At 41.1% G+C, this 16067-nt stretch overlaps 1 protein-coding gene across 2 annotated transcripts in view; it reads right to left on the bottom strand.

The window, feature by feature from the left end:
- Pik3ca (phosphatidylinositol-4,5-bisphosphate 3-kinase catalytic subunit alpha) overlaps positions 1-16067 on the bottom strand; it is a 97466-nt gene that overhangs the window by 37811 nt on the left and 43588 nt on the right. For both annotated transcript variants that reach the window (XM_045161199.1, XM_045161200.1), the window contains exons 2-4: positions 4145-4572; positions 3405-3614; positions 637-887 (exon numbers count right to left, since the gene is read on the bottom strand). In XM_045161199.1, coding sequence (XP_045017134.1) covers positions 637-887; positions 3405-3614; positions 4145-4496 — 813 coding nt within the window. In that variant the 5' untranslated portion in view covers positions 4497-4572. The remainder of the gene's footprint in view (positions 1-636; positions 888-3404; positions 3615-4144; positions 4573-16067) is intronic.

Genomic DNA, 16067 nt, shown 5'->3' with positions numbered 1-16067 from the left:
AAGGGTCAGGAGTTCAAGGTTATCCTCAGCTGCACAGCAAGTTCAAGTCCTGTCTGAGCTACTTAAGACCTTGTCTTGAAACACCAAAAGACAAATACATACCCAAAAATGACAGCAACAAAAATAATAGGTAAGACTCCAAATTATGGAGATACTAAAAAAATTTAAATGCATTGGTTTGAGTAGAAAGGCAGGAAATAGATTTTTAATAGAAGTGCCATTGTATACCCATAACAACCCTCTATAAGCCCTTGTAGAGAATGACGGACAGTGAGAGCTGTTTTGGCTGGTTTTATCAGTCAGTCTTGGAATGTGTTTGCTTCTTACAAGGATTTATTTAGTGAACAGGAAAAAAGTGGGAAGGATTGGTAGTAATACATCTTAATAAACCAAAACGTCTATTTTATTTCAATTCCCATGTCATTGCTTGGGAGAGGATAAGTCATGAAATATTTCATATTTTGTGGTCAGAGTAGCTGGCAACACTTTTAGACTCTTACATAATTACAGTATAAAAAGTAAACTTACAGATGCTATTTGTTAATACTGATGGTCAAAAACATGTCCTAACAATAGTTACCAGCTCTTGAGAGATTCCTTTTAAGTGTGAACAGAGTAACCTGGAAATGAGCTCACCTTGTACTGGCTGAGCGGGTATTTCTCTAGGAAGTACTCGTCACACCCACACACCTTCAGGATGTACTTGCCCTGATACTCCAGCACGCAGAGCTTCAGCTGCTCTGAGGACAGCAGCATGCTGCGGGTTTTCTTCCTGATTGCTTCGGCAATGACTTGTTCGGGCACACAGTCGTGGTTGATCTTCAAGGTATACTTCTGCTTGTCATTATTTGGAGAAACTATTACCCAAATCACCACTATTATTTGTCCTGTAACAGGAAAATGTGGTCAGATATATAATCTTGATGTCTATTTCACTTCTCAAAAGACAAGTTTTCAAAAGTACCCATGACCCTCACCATAGCAGAAACAATTCCTTTTGTGTGTGTATGATGTGTGCACGTGAAGGTAAGAAGACAACCTTGGGATGTGGACCCTTGCCTTCCATCTTCTTTGGGACAGAATCTCTTGCTATTTTGCTAGGAATGCAGTACCAGCTAGTCTTTGAGCTTTGGGACTCCCTCGTTTCTACTTCCCACTGCTATAGGCACTTTGGGATTACAGACGAGAGCTGCTGATGTCTGGCTCTGCATGGGTTCTGGGGGTATGAACTCTGGCCATCAGGTTTGTGTAGCAAGTGTTTTTAAGCACTAAGCCATTTTCTCAGCCCTGCAGAAATGATTTCTAATCAACTTAATATAGGAAATCAACATAAATATAGGAAAATATCACATAGAAATAGGAAATGTTCATATCTATTTTACTGGACTAGCGAATAACAGGGAACTGGGGCCTAGCCATTTTGCATTCTGAACTGCTCAACGTATGTCATGGTATGACTCTGAAGAGTGATACATGACGGCTTCAAAGGTTTACCAGTGCCAAAGGCAGGAAACTATAGATGGTGAAAGAACCAAGGGGACTTGGAGATGCTGAATTAGAAAGAAAAGATGGGGTGGGAGGGACTAGAAATGAGGAAGAAAGAGGAAAATTAATTTTCTAAGCTTCTCCTATTAAAATAAATAAGCTGGAGTCTCGCACTCTAAGATATCCACATGGAAAAACAACATCTGAATTGTGATCCTACATAACGTAAAATTCTCAAAAATGCTGAAAAGTAAAAAGAACGTTCTATTTATTAAAGCTTGCTAGCTAGGCACCTATCACCACAGCACTTGAGAGGTTGAGGCAGGAGGATTGCCATGACCTCAAGGTTACCCTGGGCTACACAATGAGTTCTAGGCCAGTCAGGGCTATAGAGTGAGACCTGGCATAAACAATCAAAGTAAGTTTTAAACAGTAAAAAATATTTTCCTAAAGAACATGTTGTACTGTATTAAACTAGTTCTAATAACAAACTACTTGTAAGAATAATCTGTATTTGGTAAAATACAAATAAGATATCAGCTTATTCTAACAGAATTTTATACTTCCTAGTGTGTGAGAGTTAACCTATTTTATAACTTCATATCAAAATCTTCATTTTATTTGAAAAATATAAAAATAACTGAAGCAATGATATTTACATTCAAATCAAACTTGTACATTTTATTTTATTTTAATTATTTAAGACACAAAGAGGCAGATATATAGACAGAGACAGACAGACAGATAAAGAGAATGGGCACACCAGGGACTTCAGCTGCTGCAAACAAACTCCAGACACATGTGCTACCTTGTGCCTCTGGTTTATGTAGGTCCTGGGGAATCAAACCTGGGTCCTTTGGTTTTGCAGGCAACTACCTTAATCACCAAGCCATTTCTATAGCCCAAACTTGTACATTTTCATGTTTACTTCCATGAAGAAGTCAGCACATTAGTCATGTATACTATATCATCACAAGTAATGAGGAGATTTCATTATTGCATTTAAGAAAAATTTTCTTTGTATATATAATAAGAATGTGTTCACCTTTCCCCAAATTTCATAAGTTATTTATTTAAGCTATTTTAAGTAACTGATTAATTTTTTGTGGCGCTGAGGATCAAACCCAGGGCCCGGCATGTGCTAGGCAAGCACTCTACTATGGACCCATACTCCCAGGCTCTCCTATTTTTTTTGTTTTGTTTATTTATTTATTTGAAAGTGACAGACAGAGAAAGAGGCAGAGAGAGAGAAAGAGAGAGAGGGAGGGAGAGGGAGAGAGGGAGAGAGAGAGGGGGAGAGGGAGAGAGAATGGGTGCGCCAGGGCCTCCAGACGCATGTGCTCCCTTGTGCATCTGGCTAACGTGGGTCCTGGGGAATTGAGCCTCAAACCGGGATCCTTAGGCTTCACAGGCAAGCGCTTAACCACTAAGCCATCTCTCCAGCCCTCTCCTATTTTTTAAATTCACATTTTTAGTTATTTATTTGCAAGCAGAGAGAGAGAGAAGGTGTGTGCCAGGTTCTCCTGCCACTGCAAATGAATTCCAGATGCATGTGCCGCTTTGTGCATCTGGCTTTACATGGGAGTTGAACCCAGGTTGTTTGGCTTTGCAGGCAAGTGCCTTAACCACTGAGCCATCTTCCTGTTTTTAATCTGTGAAAAAGATAACCAGTTCTAATTTTGTTCATATCCTATGAACACTTTCACACTCACAGTCCTTCAGTTTTACTGAGGATCAATACCACATACACGTCACCAGTGCAAGGCTATTGACTACCTACAAGTTGTGCTCTCAGTACTGAATGCGCTCGTCAGAACAGTAGTCTGCCTTCAAAAGCTTATTGTTGAGTTATGGTAAACAACTGTATGGATGCAATAAGCACAAGGCAGAGCAGTCCCCCTCAGAGATGGTTCTCTTACCTTTATCTAACTTATTGTAGATGTGCTTTGGCAGTTCTGGCGAGGACTCTACATTTGGAGGGTAGACATACATTGCTCTGCTGTGAGGGGAGTTGAGGTCCCTAAGGTCCACGGCTTCTTTGCAGACATTTAGAATGTTTCTTCGGAAGTCCTGAACTTCCGGATCTTTAACCATGTCAAATTCACACACTGGCATGCCAATAACAAAACCTTGAAAATGTAGCAAACAGATATGCTTCTTATGAACAGAGAACTGTATCTATTTGGAGGGGTAGAATAGGGTCAAGAAGTTTCTCTAAGCTAAAAAAAATCTCTGATTAATATATTTTGTAAGAGTTGATAAGGTCTCATATAGAAAATACATCTTTCACATTCATATTAATATATTAAATAGTAATAGTACATCGATAATAATATATGCTATATTAATTGTATATTAATAATTAATACATTAATACAGGCACTCTAACTCATTATAAATTATCTTTACAAAGTAATAAAACTGGGACATAACAATCTAAGTCCTCTTACAAATGGTATTTCTTATACAAAACCTCACAGGATATAAGGTGTTAAAAATATTTTCAAAACATCTTTAGATTAAGATTTTTTATGGAGAACACTACTAAAGATTACAGAGGTTCAGACCAAATACCCTAATAATGAAACAGTGACTGAGCTTCCTAGGTATCTGCAGTTCCAAACTGGGTGACAGTGCCAAAGCTGGAAATGTATCATACCGATCTCCCGGTTGAGGATCTTTTCTTCACGGTTGCCTACTGGTTCAATTACTTTTAAAAAGGGTTGAAAAAGCCGAAGGTCACAAAGGCGTCTTGTTTCGTCAAAAAATTCTTCTCTTTCTGCTTCTTGGGTAACACTTACGAAAATGTAAGAAGACTCATCTTGCAGAAGTTGATGGAGAGGGTATTTTCTGGCTTCTTTAAACAGTTCGTGTTTTATGGTGATTAGTGTAGCCTCACGGAGGCATTCTAACGTCACTATCATTCCATTTGGTAGTAAACATTCTACGAGGATTCGAGGGGGCATCAAGTGGATGCCCCACAGTTCACCCGAAGATGGCCGTGGAGGCATCTTTTTGATCCTCTGCTGGCTTCACATAGAAAGCAGCTCTCAGGAATTAGATGTACGGCTGTCCCAAAGCCAGGACCTTTAGCAAGAGAAGGGGACATCTGTTAAAAGAGAAGCACTACAAGATGTCAAATTTCCTTTTCTGTAGCTATAACTGCTTAGGTAATTAATAATCGTCTAGGTATTATGGTCTAGACTGTGGCTCTAAATTATGGTATGAGGGCTAGAGAGATGGCTCAGCAGTTAAAAGCACTTCCTTTGCAAGCATGAGGGCCTCAGAAGGCCTGAGAGAACATTAGAGTTTGATCCCCAGGACCCACATTAACAGCTGGGCATGGCCATGCATGTCTGTAACCCCAGTCCTGTGAGGAGCAAAGACCAGACTCGCCTAGGCTCATGGGAAAAACAAACAAAAAACGACAAGCTCTGAAATCATTAAGAGACTCTGGCTCAAGTAAGAACAAGCAGAAGATGGAGTGGACACCACACTCCCTCCAGCCACCATACTTAAGCACACAGGTACCACACATATGTGTATGTTTATGCACAAATATGTGCATAAACTACACACATTACATAAACAGTCATAGAGTTTGGGGCCAAACCTGATGCTACAGAGTGAGTTTTGGATCAGCCTGAGTTAGAGGGAGATGCTGCCTCAAAAACCAAACACCAAAGCCGGGCGTGGTGGCACACGCCTTTAATCCCAGCACTCGGGAGGCAGAGGTAGGAGGATCAACAAGAGTTCGAGGCCACCCTGAGACTACAGAGTGAATTCCAGGTCAGCCTGGGCCAGAGTGAGACCCTACCTTGAAAAACCAAAAAAAAAAAAAAAAAAAAAAAAAACCAAAAAAAAAAACCCCAACAAAAAACAAAACCAAACATCAAACCAACACACACACACACAACAATCAAAAATAAATAATTTCAACTCATTCAAAAAACCACTTATGTTCAATAACTTAATAGTCATTTTAAAAACATGCTTGAATAGATTTTTTAAAATAAAGTTTCATCAAGACAGAGGCTGTGAGAGGAATGAAAAGGAAGTTGTAATTGAAGCCAAAATTTCCCTCACACAAGCCTGCTGTCACAGCTCTATAGTCTCAGTCACTCAGGAGACTGAGGCAGCAGACTGCAAGTTCACCGGCTGCCGGGGCAACTTTTAAGACCTTGTTTCAGAACAAAAGGTTTTTTTTTTTTTTTTTTAACACAGGCCAGGAAGTGGCTGAACATTTACCTTATTATACACAAGACCTCTGGTTCAATCCCTAGTGACAGACACACACACACACACACACACACACTCTCTCTCTCTCTCTCTCTCTCTCTCGCACTGTCACATATCACCTTTATCATTCTTTTTTTTTTTTAATTTTTATTTATTTATTTGACAGCGACAGACACAGAGAGAAAGACAGATAGAGGAGAGAGAGAATGGGCACGCCAGGGCTTCCAGCCTCTGCAAACGAACTCCAGACGCGTGCGCCCCCTTGTGCATCTGGCTAACGTGGGACCTGGGGAACCGAGCCTCAAACCGGGGTCCTTAGGCTTCACAGGCAAGTACTTAACCGCTAAGCCATCTCTCCAGCCCACCTTTATCATTCTTTGCAAAAGCTTTGGTCTATAGAAAGGCTCTTACCCCTAACCTGAAAGAATGAGAGATTACATGGCTTAGTCTTTGTGTCTTTCTTAATCTTTGTAATTTTCTTTTTTACTAGTGGTACAGGGGTGGACTGCATCTTATCCAGGTTGTATTTTAGACCATTTTGCATTATTTCAGATGGAGTTAGTACAGGGTGGTCACACATTGGCTATGCAGCTGAGGCTGGTCCTGAACTCTTGATCTTCCTGCTTCTTCTTCCTCAGTGCTGGAATTACAGGTGTGGCTTGTAATTATATGCTTGGCTTCCATTCTGTTTTTAAAACATGGTTTAAGTATGTATTTGCAATAGCATAAAGTGTTATCAATGAGTTGTCCCGGAAGCCTGATGCTAAATTTGTAGTGATGTGTGCCCTCGCTCAAAAAACCAGTCTTGATACTTCTGGCTGATTTTTTTCTGTACACAGGTGGATTCATGACTTTCTCTGTCAGTACAATGTTCCAGTCACCCCTGTCAAAAACTTGTATGATTTAAAAACCATTAAGTATTATAAAGATTGGAAAGCCCTGAATCTTTTAGACTTCACCAGCCTTAGGGGTTCTTTTGGAAGATGTTTGTTTCTCACTGCTTTGCAAATGTTTTCTTTTCTTCAGTAAGCCAAACTGGGAGGGCACAACAAAAAAACGAAATGTCAAGTGGAAAAGAAAGTGAAGTTAGAGAAGGAAACTGAAAGAGGCAGTGAGCCTGCTGATCGGATTAGCCTATAGTGCGATACAGACCATGGCTGTAACTGTGTGTTGGTGCTGCCCCAGGACCATGTTGGGAGCCTGGAACATACATAATGGAAGATTATGACAGACATGGTTCTGGGCCTCATAAAACCAAGTTGGGGGTATAAGATTATGTGTACATTTCATGTGGCAAACACAGTTGAAGAGGGACAGATTCTGTCCATGGAGAGGTGCAGGCTCTATAAAACACACTGTACGCCTATCTGACTCAGTGTCCCACAGAAGGCAGCAAAGGGACTGAACCACTTAGGTACAAGCAGAGGGTGGAGGCGAGGTGCATGGTACACTTAATCCAGAACCTGCCATTTCTTACTCCTCTAATCTCTTATCACCAACATGGAAACCATCACAAATTCTCTTCTTGGGTTAAACTACCTCAAAGACTTATATGATTGTAATTGTGTTTTTTCCCTCTATTCCATTTGTCATTCCTAAACTGGTATGACCTAAAGAGCTACAATTTAATCAGACACCTCCACTGTACCAGCTCTTGGCTGAAAACAAGCAATTATGGGATGCTTCAAAGTGATAGCATATGAAGGAAGCAAGGAGGAGGACGTGCAGCAATACTATAGTCCTTGTGCCTCTGGAAACAGGAACATTAACTGGAAGACCATGATAAATGGAAGAAAAGTATTTTATTGACTGATTGATATATGTATGTATGATATGCATGAATATGTGTACATGTTCATGTGTGCTTATATGAGTGTAGGTGTGCCATGGTGTGATCATGTGGAAGACAGAGGACAATTCAGGATGTCTCCTTACACATTTATTCATTTATTGTTTTTCAAGGTAGGGCTCAGGCTGACCTGGAATTTACTATGTAGGCTCAGGTGTGAGTCTCAAACTCACGGCGATCCTCCTACCTCTGCCTCCCAAGCGCTAGGATTAAAAATGTGTGCCACCATGCCCGGCTTCTACCTTGATTTTTGAGACACGGTCTCTCCTTGTTTTGCCATTGCAAACACCGGCTAGCTGGCCCTGTGAGCCAGCTGGGGGGGGGGGGTCTCATGCAGCTTTGAGATTCTGCTGACTCTACCTCCCACTGTAGTAGGCAGGTTACATATGTGTTATACACACATGCACAACTTTGTGCTAGGCTTTACATGGGTATGGAGGATTGAACAAGGGTTAGATGCCTGGTGGTCTAGTGGTTAGGATTGGTTATATTCAAACTGGGGATGCAAGTTCTGTAAGAGAAAGTGCTTTTAATCTTTGAGCTATCTCCCTAGTTCCCAAAAGTATTTAGTTATATTTATTTGAGAGAGATGGAGGGAGGGAAGACAGACAGACAGAGGCAGATGGAGAGAATCTTGTCAGGGCCTCCAGCCACTACAAAGAACCCGAGACACATGTGCTCTCCCATGCATCTGACTTACATGGGTACTGGGAATTGAATCTGGGTCCTTAAGCTTCACAGAGAAGCACCCTAACCACTAAGCCATTTCTCTAGCCGTCAAAAGTGGTTTTTAAATATTTTATTTATTTATTTATTTATTTGAGAGAGAGAGAGAGAGAGAGAGACAGAGAGAAAAGAGGCAGATAATAGGCACATCAGGGCCTCTAGTCACTGCAAACAAACTCCAGATGCATGCACCACTTGTGCATCTGGCTTTATGTGTGTACTGGGGAACAGAACCTGGATCCTTAGGCTTCACAGGCAAATGTTAAATCACTGAGCCATCTCTCTAGCTCCAAAGTTGTTTTTTTTTTTTTTTTAGGTAGGGTCTCACTCTAGCCCAGGCTGACCTGGAATTCACTATGTAGTCTCAAGGCGGCCTTGAACTCATGGTGATCTTCCTACCTCTGCCTCCTGAGTGCAGGGATTAAAGGCGTGCACCACCATGCCTGGCTTCCAAAGTATTATATATATATGCATATATTTTTTTGTTGTTGTTGTTTTGTTTTTTCGAGGTAGGGTCTCACTTTAGCCCAGGCTGACCTGAAATTCACTATGGAATCTCAGGGTGGCCTTGAACTCAAGGCAATCCTCCTACCTCTGCCTCCCGAGTGCTGGGATTAAAGGCGTGCGCCACCACGCCCGGCTTCCAAAGTATTTTTTGATGGTTGAAAACATTTTTCATATTTCAAAAGAGACCTAGTGAACTTATAGGACTTAAAATATAATTGTCATATTCCTGTACTTAAAAAATACTGGCTAGTAAAAATATCACATGGATCAAATTCATGAGCACAATCATAGAAGAGACATCAACTAAGGCTTTTAAAGCCTACAAAAAAATCCCCTGAGGCCCATAAGGGAGAATGCTAAATGACTACGGAAGACCTGCCAACATAAAAAGTTTAACTACAAACAAAACCAAACCATAGGCTATACCAAACAGCAGCTGTGTTTATGGTTTTCTTTGTTGAATACTGCTCAGTCTATGTCACAGAACCACTGGGGTAACTATTTTATAGAACACATATCCAGAGAGTCTCTCATGTTTCTAAAAGTAAAAGAGCAGACAAGATAATGATTTTATTGCTTATTCTACTACAGTAGTTAGAGGTTACTAACTTATTACTCAATATTCAAGGCATATTTCTCATGATGAGAATAAATACAATCATGGCCATAAACTTTTGGAGATGCTGGAAGGTTACTACTGATGAACATTACACTAACAGCCACACAGCGGACAGGATGCTCATGTCTCGACTGGTCTAATGGTCTCTAATGCTAAGCCTTATATGGAGCAAATGCTATCCCAGAGCTCACACAGTTGCAGAAAAGGCAATCCGAGTTGACATTTCATCACTCAGTATGCACCGTACACTTAGGCAGGCAATAACCTCTTGCACGTAGGTATCACCATTCTACATGCGGGGGAAAAAAGGTCAGAGACATGATCACTAGAAAACGTGTTTTACTGGGGAGTATGGAGATTAACCCAGGACTTCATGCATGCTAAGCAAGCATTCTATCCTTTGGATTTCTGAGACAAATGCTTCACTATGTAGCTCAGGATGGCTTTGAATTTGTTAGGAGCCTATGCTGGTCTCAAATTTGCAGACCTCCCCAGTACTGGGATTATAGGCATGTGCCATTACACCCAGCTAGAAAATAGATGGTCCGGATGATTTTAAGGCATGCACTGTAACCTCGACAGTGGCAATGCTCAATGATATGAATAAGAGAATGGATGGACCCTAGAGTTTCAAAAGGTTGTGTGGCACTGTGCAGCTTAGTTCACTTACTGGATCACTGTGAGGGTGAAATGAGTGAACATATGAAAACAGAGAGATCAGTACCCAGTAAGTACTCTGTGGTGGTTTGATTCAGGTGTCCCCCATAAACTTAGGTGTTCTGAATGATAGGTTCCCAGCTGATGGATATTTGGGAATTAATGCCTCCTGCAGGGAGTGTATTGTTGGGGGCGGGCTTATGGGCTTTATAGCCAGTTTCCCCATGCCAGTGTTTGGCACACCCTCCTGTTGCTGTGTCCCACCTTATGTTGGCCAAGGGGTGATGTCCACCCTCTGCTCATGCCATCGATTTCCCCTGCCATCGTGGAGCTTCCCCTCGAGCCTGTAAGCCAAAATAAATCCCTTTTTCCCAGAAGCTACTCTTGGTTGGCTGACTTCTAACAGCAATGTGAACCGGACTGCAACATACTCAATAAATGGTAAAAAATTATTAGCAGCCCTGTGTATTATCAACACTATCTTTTTTAGTGTATGTTTATATATGTACAATGTGAGTGTGTATGTGCACACATGTGGTGGTGCACGTGCATAAGTGAGAACAACATTTGGGTGTCAGCCCTGGCCTTCCACCTCATTTGAGGTAGGGCCTCATGTTTTCCACCTATGCTTATTTTATTTATTTGATATATGTATGTATGTATGTATATATGTGTGTGTATATATATATATATACATACATACATACATATATATATAGAGAGAGAGAATATGAATGAATGAATGAATGAATGAATATGGGTGTGCTAGATATATATATATAGAGAGAGAGAGAGAGAGAAAACATGAATGAATGAATGAATATGGGTGTGCCACAGCCTTCAGCCACTGTTTGTTAACTCCAGACGCATGCATCACCTTGTGCATCTAGCTTACTTGAGTCCTAGGGAATCAGACCTGAGTCCTTTGGCTTCATAGGTAAAGGCCTTAACTGCTAAGCCATCTGTATAAGCCATCCTGCGCTTTTTCTGTTGTTTTTTTTTTGTTTGAGGTGGGGTCTCACTCTAGCCCAGGCTGACCTGGAATTCACTATGTATTCTCAGGGCAGCCTCGGACTCACAGCGATCCTCCTACGTCTGCCTCCTAAGTGGCTGGGATTAAAGGCATGCGCCATCATGCCTGGCTCCCACCTGTGCTTTTTTTGTTAGTCTTCTTGGCCTCACAGCTTCTGGTGAATTCTGACGCTACTTCTCTTCTCACTTTGTGTGGCTGGGATTACAAACACCTGCCACAGCATCTAACTTTTTACATGGATGTTGGGGTTCTGAACTCAAGCATTCATGCTCAAGTGGCAAGAGCTTAATCCCCTGAACCACCTCCCCAGCCTGGAACTTGACTTCCTTCGTCAGCGAGGGAAACACGTAGTTAAGATGTTTCATCAAGCAGTACCAGCAGCTTTCAGTGTGAACGCCTGACAATAGCACTGGTCATGCAAGGTCACCCCAGGCCTGGGACAGCAGAGACCCAGATGCTACCACCTCTGGTCCCCCAGATCCCCAAGATTCCTATTTAGAATCTACCTACAGCTACCTACAGTGGAGGTGCAAGTAATCACTTCTATCCCTGTCTCTCTGAGAAGTACCAAACTATGCCAATCTCTAGGCTTCATAAACTGTGGGTTGGGACTCTATCTGGGGGCTGCATAATTGAATGTGGGGGTCGTGAGAAATCTGGAAAAACATTTATGAATTCACAATGACCAAGAACTCAAAACCAAATGCACAATGAACTCGAGGTGTTTCTGATAGTGCTCATCCACGGTGCAACACAACTTCACTGCAGCCTTGGGTTTGAATATACACACATGCACTTGGCACTGTGCATGCCACCATGCCACACAATACCAGTGAATGCTGCCTGAAATACCGTGGGTCAATGAAGTGCAGGTTTTTACTCTACACATAAGGTTTTCTGCTCTTGTTGAAACCTAAAAGCTTAATTACGGAAAACAAAGACAATATTTTCCTACCATCATTTCTCAGTATGGATCAAATTATTATATTTCTATCTGCAGGATATTAGAATGTTTGATCTTAAAAAGTGTATTGGAAGGCTGGAAAGATGGATTAGTGGTTAAGGCACTTGCTTGCAAAGCCTAAGGGCCCAGGTTTACTTCTCCAGGACCCACATAAGCCACATGCACAAGGTGGCACATGCACCTGGAGTTTGTTTGCAGTGGTTGGAGGTCCTGGCATGAATTCTCTCTATTTGCCTCTCTCTCTCTCTCTCTCTCTCTAATAAATAAATAAAATTTTAAAAAATGCTGGGTGTGGCAGTGCATACCTTTAATCACAGCACTCAAGAGGCCAAGGTAGGAGGATCGCTGTTGGTTTGGGGCCAGCCTGATACTAATCACAGGTCAGCCTGGGCTAGACTAAGGTCCTACCTTGAAAAACAAATAAACAAAAAATGTGTATTGGAGTTGCTGACAAGTTTCATAAAAATATCATTAAATGAATTCTGATTTAGAATTAAGACAGAATTCCAACAATTTTTGAAATGGTCCTAAACACATACTTCTGCCACTTTGTAGTACATACTTATGAGAAGGAACATTCTCAACATTGATAAAATACAAAATCAAAGTGTAGATCATCTCTTTAAAAAATGGTTGTAATGCTCCATGTCCTGCAATATCAAATATTCAACAAATCAGGGGAACTAAGTTTACTGTGGAACAACTTTGACGTGTGATCATGCTTAAGATGGAATATGAATTATGGAAATCCCAAGGAGGTTAAGGAAGGCTTCAGAGAGTCTTGGCGCAGCATCATGGATTACAGATTAGCAGAAACTTCTTGGAGGGCTGCTGCTTACATACTGGAGAGCTAGGTGAAGGCATCCAAGAGTTCTTTTTAAAATTATTATTATTATTAATGCAAGACTGGAAACTAAACATGCTACACAAGTGCTCTGCTACAGAGCCACGTCCCCAGCAAAGATAGCACTCTAGATGGCAACAAGACTGAGAATTCAGGCTGTTTGCAGCAATACAAGCTATTTTTTTTTTTTTGATTACTTGATTCTAAAGTACATGGGAAACAGAGTATTCTCAATTCCTATGCTTTCCAGCAGTCAATGGTCATTTTGTGACTGAGGCCAACCTATAAAACATCGTAGCATGCCCTTTTATTATTGAGGTCTACTTGAGCACCATTTTATAATTGTCTATGAACCAAGGGACAGCCTGGGGAGGAATGCTTTGTGGGTATTTCTAGAGTTGTCACTTCTGAATTACCATCTGTCTCACCTCAGACTTGCTCTCTCTGCCTCATCACATACTCATTAGAATCTTCCTTAGGTCTTTGTGCTATGATTTCTTCAGCCATAATTCAAGCAAGACAAGTTGACTGTCATCATCTTTGTCATCACTAGATGTCCTCTTTTGTTAATACTGGCCTCAGAATTCAGCCACCACAACTTTGTTGAACAGTCTAGTGTCAGTATCTCCAAGGTAAGCACAGAAAACCATTGCCCGATCACACAGGCCTTTCTGATGATATTTACCACAGATACATTTTCAAGATATCAGCAGTCTATCTGTACCAAAAGTCATAAAAAATAAGAAAGATATTTTAGCTGGGCATGGTGGCACAAACATTTAATCCCAGAATTTTGAGGCAGAGCCAGTGAATTCACCACGAGTTGGAGGACAGCCTGGAACTACACACTGAGTTCCATGCCTATCTGGGCTAGAGTAAGACCCTACCTCCAAGAAACAAAAAACAAACAAACAAAAACACGAAAGAAAGAATGCAAGCAAGCTATTTTATACATGTATCTGCAAGCTTCAGGGTGTCCTCATGATGACTAGCATTCATGACCTGCTAAAAATGAGCAGCTGGAATGTTGCCAACCTCCATGTTTCACGGAGAAGTTTCCTGTTTGTTGAGTGACCAACAGCTTTTTTTTTTAATACTTATTTCTGATTTTTCTGTATATTTAGATAAATACTGACAAAATATTTACACCCTATTCTCAGACCAACAAGAAAACTTTTTTAGTTTTATAGCTCTTCTGCTTACTAACTAGAAAATAATAGTAGGCTTTCTTGATTTTTTTTTGTTTTTTCAAGATAGGGTACCACTTTAGCCCAGGCTAACAAGGAACTCACTCTGTAGTTCCAGGCTGGCCTCAAACTCACAGTGACTCTCCTACCTCTGCCTCCCTCGGTGCTGAGATTAAAGGCATGCACCACCATATCCAGCTAACTTTCTTGGTTTTTTAAATTACTAAATGAGACTTTAGCCAGACTTAAGATAAAAGAACAAAATCTCCCCTCAGTTAATAATTCAATGATGTGATTACCCTATTTGGGGATTATTGTAAATATTTTTTGAGTTAATCATTCATTTTTTTCTTTTATTGGTTTTTTGATTTTTAGTTTTTTTTAATTTATTTATTAGAGAGAGAGAACAAATGCTCCAGGGTTTCTAGCCACTGTGAACAAACTCCAGACTTATACCCCACCATGTGTATCTGGCTTATGTGGGTTCTGAAGAGAACTGAACCTGGGTACCTTAGGCTTCACAGGCAAGCACCTTAACTCCTAAGTCATTTCTCCAGTCCAGTCACTTGTTTTCTTGATGCTACCACGGCCTTTTTTACGTGTTTCTACTATGGCTTGACAAAATAATCTCATCAAAATAATTTGTATCAGTCGGGCATGGTGGCACACACCTTTAATCCCAGCACTCGGGAAGCAGAGGTAGGAGGATCGCCATGAGTTCAAGGCCACCCTGGAACTCCATAGTGAATTCCAGGTCAGCCTGGGCTAGAGTGAGACCCTACCTCGAAAAACCAAAAATAATAATAATAACAATTTATATCCATATCAGACTTCCCACTAGACTATGGACTTTTCCATTCCAGAAGGGGGGGGGGGCACAATAATCTTAGCACATAGAAAACTAAGAAAGTAGAAAACTCAGTTGTTGAAGTGATTCCAGAGGAAACTGAACAAGAGAGAGCTTGAAGGAAGAGGCAGCAGCAGTAATACAGGAAAGTGGTGGTGGAACCTTGTAAAAGAACTTAAGAGCAAGAGACCCACTGGGTCTATTCTAAACACACGTCACTGAGTGGACATGCCTGGGAAGCAAGTGTCCTTCTGTGCGGGTTTCTGAGCCCTGGTGTGGGCCTCTAGCATTCCCTTCCTCTTAAGAGTAACTGAGCTGGTGCTGGAGCACTTCCAAAGGGACAGCTGTGATACACACTGGCTTTGGAAGGATGCTTATTATCCACTTCTTTCGAAGAGCTGTCCTTCACTGACCTTTGCAAGTTGACAGTGAGAAAAAAGATTTAACCCATGCTTTTAATGAGACAGAAAGATCTTTGGATTTTTATGTAGAAAATCAAGTTCTCTTGGAAGTAGTTAAAAAAAAAAAACACCTCTCAATCTATGTGGTAAGGGCTGCAGCTTACTTTCACCGTCAAATCCATACTCTCAGCACCAAGAAAGACTTTATGAAAGCACATTTCAGAGATATACTGTAGCATAACACAAAGGTTTCCTGATGAGATCCATGAATGGGCTCAGGAAGCCTCTGTGCTACTGAATTTTTTAAAATAATGTGACAATTAAGACCTAGGTGAGTAATGTCTACAAAATGGGGGGTGTTGTCTTTAAAAAGAAAACTTTATTTATTTGGAGAGAGAGGGAGGGAGGAAGAGAGAGAATGGGCACACCAACCACTGCAAAACAACTTCAGACACATGCATCACCTTGTGCATCTGGCTTAATGGGTCCTGAGGATTCGAATATGGGTCCTTTGGCTTTTGGTTTTTCAGGCAAGCATCTTAATTGCTAAGCCATCTCTCTAACCCTTTTTTGCCTTTTTGAAATAGGGTCTCAGGTAGCTCAGACTAGCCACAAACTCACTTTGTAGCCAAGGACCGCCTAGAAACCCTGATCCTCTGCCTCTACCTTCAAAGTGCTAAGATTACAGATGTGGGACACCAACCCCAAG

This window comes from Jaculus jaculus, chromosome 11 (genome assembly GCF_020740685.1).
Source record: "Jaculus jaculus isolate mJacJac1 chromosome 11, mJacJac1.mat.Y.cur, whole genome shotgun sequence".
NCBI classification, from domain to species: domain Eukaryota; kingdom Metazoa; phylum Chordata; class Mammalia; order Rodentia; family Dipodidae; genus Jaculus; species Jaculus jaculus.
This window is presented reverse-complemented; position numbering and strand designations above follow the sequence as displayed.